We start from the raw sequence: 3,600 nt of genomic DNA on the forward strand, positions 1-3,600 counted from the left end.
AGCACACTAATGCTAAATGGTGAGCATCACCTTAGTCATTAGCCCCTGCAGGCGATCATCATAAAACGCAAACTGATCACCTCGAATGCATATATAGTAGCTTCATGATCCACTAACAGACTGAAATAAGGCCACACTGGTCTCCAATGTGCTTGGCTTATTTTCTTTCCTACACTAGGACTACCAGGAAAGAACCTGATAAATACTTAAACCTATGTTATCCATGTTGACATGGTATGCATCCTACATGAATGGTTAGAGGTGTTATCAAAGTGGAGCATCAGAGATTATTACTGTCAATAACAAACGGAAAACATCATACTCCTGCTTAGAGTGGACACTAGGAGGAAAACACTATTAGTAAAACTACAGACATCCTCTGCGAACAAGTACATGTTGAAAAGATTTGCAGACAGAGGTTTTTTCATACAAACATAAGACAGACAGGTTTCCACAACTCTGCTACAAAGCCGCTGCAACTGTGCTGGACACAAACAATGTGCAGCATGATTTTTAAGATAGATTGATAAGATGCAGCCTGAAAGTATCTGTTACACGGTCATCACATCTGGCCAATATCTGGGATACACAAACATCATGGTGTGTTTGGTCTATAGAAACATAATGGAAACGGTGAAGGGGGCAAGACCTTACAGCTGAATCTCACTAGCCCAATAATGCTAAACGTTGAGCATCAGCTAGCCAGCCTTCAGGCCCTGTTGATGATAGCATACGCTATCTTCACAGGTCTGCCCCTCAGTTCAGATTGATTCATCCCTACAGCTTTCTCGAGTGATTCGTCATCCTCGAAATCAACATGGCAGAAACCGCGAGAATCTCCAGTTCTCTTGTCGATGGCAAATCTTATTGATGCAATCCTTGATGATTTGAAGAAATCTCTCAAGTCCTTCTCGGTGATGTTCCATGAGAGATTGCCGACATAAGCCGAGAGGCAGCCATCAGGCTTCTCAGGATCAGATTCAAACTCTGTCTTCTTTTGCCTCTTCGAGCTAGCAGTTATCCTGCATCTTTCGACCCTCATAAACCTGTTACCACTGTAGAAGCAGTATTTGCATCAGTAACAAGGGAATTCACCTGTGCACTGACATGAGTTGAAGACAAATGAATACACAGGCTCAAACTTACATTTTGTATCCATCAAGCTCCAGAGATTTCACGGCAACTTCATCTGACTGAAATGACATAATAGAGTAGAATGAATCAGCCTTGTTCAAATAAACTAAAAAGCCAAATATAATTATATGTTTCTGACTTCTAAAACTTCTTCCGTTTTCTTAGTAGATCTCACCGAGATTTCATGGCAAATCATTTCATCTGACTGAATGGCATAATAGAGTGAATTAGCTTTGTTCAAATGAACTAAAAAGCCAACTAGCTATATGTTCCAACTTCTAAAATTTCTTCAGTTTCCTTACTAGTTCTCGCATAGAGCAGCAACAGCTAATTTGCTCCATAACGAGATAAGGGAATAGCAGTTGTATGATGTTAGGAATTCCAAAATTGTAAATGCCGTCAAATCATTATCAGTCTGGCCAATTGGTCATCATATATTGTGACGAATCATGCAAAGGGAGTCCACAACTAAAATTAAAGATCAGTGGTTGAACACTGACCAAACACATACACCACTGTAATGTACATAGCCAATTCAACAAACTGAAAGAATCAGGTGACAGTGTGACACACAAAATGGTTAGCAGGGTAGTGCCAACAAGTGCAATATCCAAATTTTCTTACTGTACAAACATGCAGATTCAGGTACAAACGAGCCATTGCCAGTCTCTCAACCTCTGTACTTGGAGCAAATACAGAGGATTATATGGATGCTAAATTATTGCTACGGCGGCATACAACAAACAAAGTGAAACAAGATAGCAGAATAAGTTAAGTAGTAACCTCGAAGGTGACGAAGGCGAGGCCGCGGAAGTTGCCGGAGTCCGGGAAGCGGGAGAGCTGGAGGGAGCGGATGGGGCCGAACTGGTCGAACAGCTCCCGGATCTCTTCCTCGGTGGTCGTGTACGGCATGCCGCTCGCCACCACCTTGCCGCGCTCATAGCTCTCAGCGCCCTCCCCGACCTCCGCCGCCGCCGCTGCGACAGGCTCCTCGGGTGCCTCTTGCTCCTGCACCTGCTCGACGGCCGGCTCGTCGGCCGCGGCGGCGATGGGCTGCCCCCACTTGTCCTTCTTGGGCTTCTTCCGCTTCTTAGTCTTCTCGGGGTTGGCTTGCGCTCGCGGGATCTGGTCCTCGGCCGCCATGGCTTAAACCCTAATCCTTCCGGCTCTGCCTTCGCGCCGCCGCCGCCGCCGAAAGAAGTGCTTTTGCTGGACAGGGTAGTGGTAATCCGCGGCAGCAGGGCAGGAGATGAAATCCCAGCCGTCTATTGCGTTTAAGCTGCCAACTAAGATAATCACCATCACTACCCCTAACTTCATTTCATTACTATAATAAGCTTGCCTTCGGTTAAACTTTCTGACGTTTGACCAAGTTTATAGAAAAAGTATCAACATTCACAATAAATCATTGTCATTAGATACATCATGAAGTATATTTCGTATTGTAGTTATTTGGTATTGCATATGTTGATATTTTTAATAAAAAAATTTATCAAACATTGCAAAATTTGACTTAAACTAAACTAAGTATGCAAAGAAAAAAAGAAATGAAAAGAGTATATATTATGAAAATTATGCCTTGCACATTGCTAGTAAGGAAACAACTATTGACACTACAAAAACAAAATATATGGTGTCAACGGGGCAATAGGAGCGCCGGATCTACCTTTTCGTCTGAGATGTCGAACGTCCGACATTGCAGCATAGAAGTTTCTTGTTCAATAGTTTCCTGAATCTTATTGATGCAACATATTTTTCTTGCGGTAGGTAACAAATTGTAACATTTTCAAACACTCCGATTCTCCTGGATTTTCAATTTTTTTCCATTTTTTATTAGGATCGGGTCCAATGGGAGTCACATACCAACATGGAATGGGGAGGATTACCTATCCTAGAACAAAGAATGATTTGATTGGATTTTTTTAGAAGCACTTGTAATTTTATTCGTACTCATAAAAGTTACAGCTACACTAATTTGGATCTAAAATCCAAGAAAATACAAAGTAATTCCTACGACTAATAATTACAATGAAACCTTTTTAAAAACACTTTCTTGGCGGTATCAATCTCTGCTAGGAAAAAAAATACTCCAAAGACTTTTGTAAAGAGGCTACAATTGGACTAACTAACGATGTTGTCACTCTTTCACCTGCACAAACATTATCAATAATGGTTTTTGAAAGCGCCTCGAGTCGCCCATCCAAAAAGATGGAAAACCTTGATCGATGAACGTACTTGGACCACGGATGATCCCTTAAAAGTGTAGGTCGTCGGATCACAATATCTTCATCATGATGTCGATGAAAGATTCCAACTCCACAAAGAACCAAACCAACAAAAAAGGTTTGACACACCAATATAAACTCGCCAGATCTGCAAAGACAGAAAACTCTCTAATCTCGTGGCACCGAAAAAAAGAGTAAATTTATTCTCACAAAAAAGATGAACACGTAGAACTCTTGAAGA

General features: G+C 41.7%; 1 protein-coding gene across 1 annotated transcript; it reads right to left on the reverse strand.

The window, feature by feature from the left end:
- Positions 1-403: 403 nt before the first annotated feature.
- LOC119304131 (nucleolin 1-like) lies at positions 404-2,372 on the reverse strand. Its single transcript, XM_037581295.1, has 3 exons — positions 1,918-2,372; positions 1,147-1,193; positions 404-1,055 (listed from the first exon to the last, which is right to left on the reverse strand). Exons 1-3 carry the CDS (start codon positions 2,275-2,277, stop codon positions 710-712), a joined length of 753 nt encoding a protein of 250 aa, XP_037437192.1. The 5' UTR covers positions 2,278-2,372; the 3' UTR covers positions 404-709.
- Between the last annotated feature and the right edge of the window lie 1,228 nt (positions 2,373-3,600).

The sequence above is a fragment of the Triticum dicoccoides genome, chromosome 5A, assembly GCF_002162155.2.
Source record: "Triticum dicoccoides isolate Atlit2015 ecotype Zavitan chromosome 5A, WEW_v2.0, whole genome shotgun sequence".
Classification (NCBI taxonomy): Eukaryota; Viridiplantae; Streptophyta; class Magnoliopsida; order Poales; family Poaceae; genus Triticum; species Triticum dicoccoides.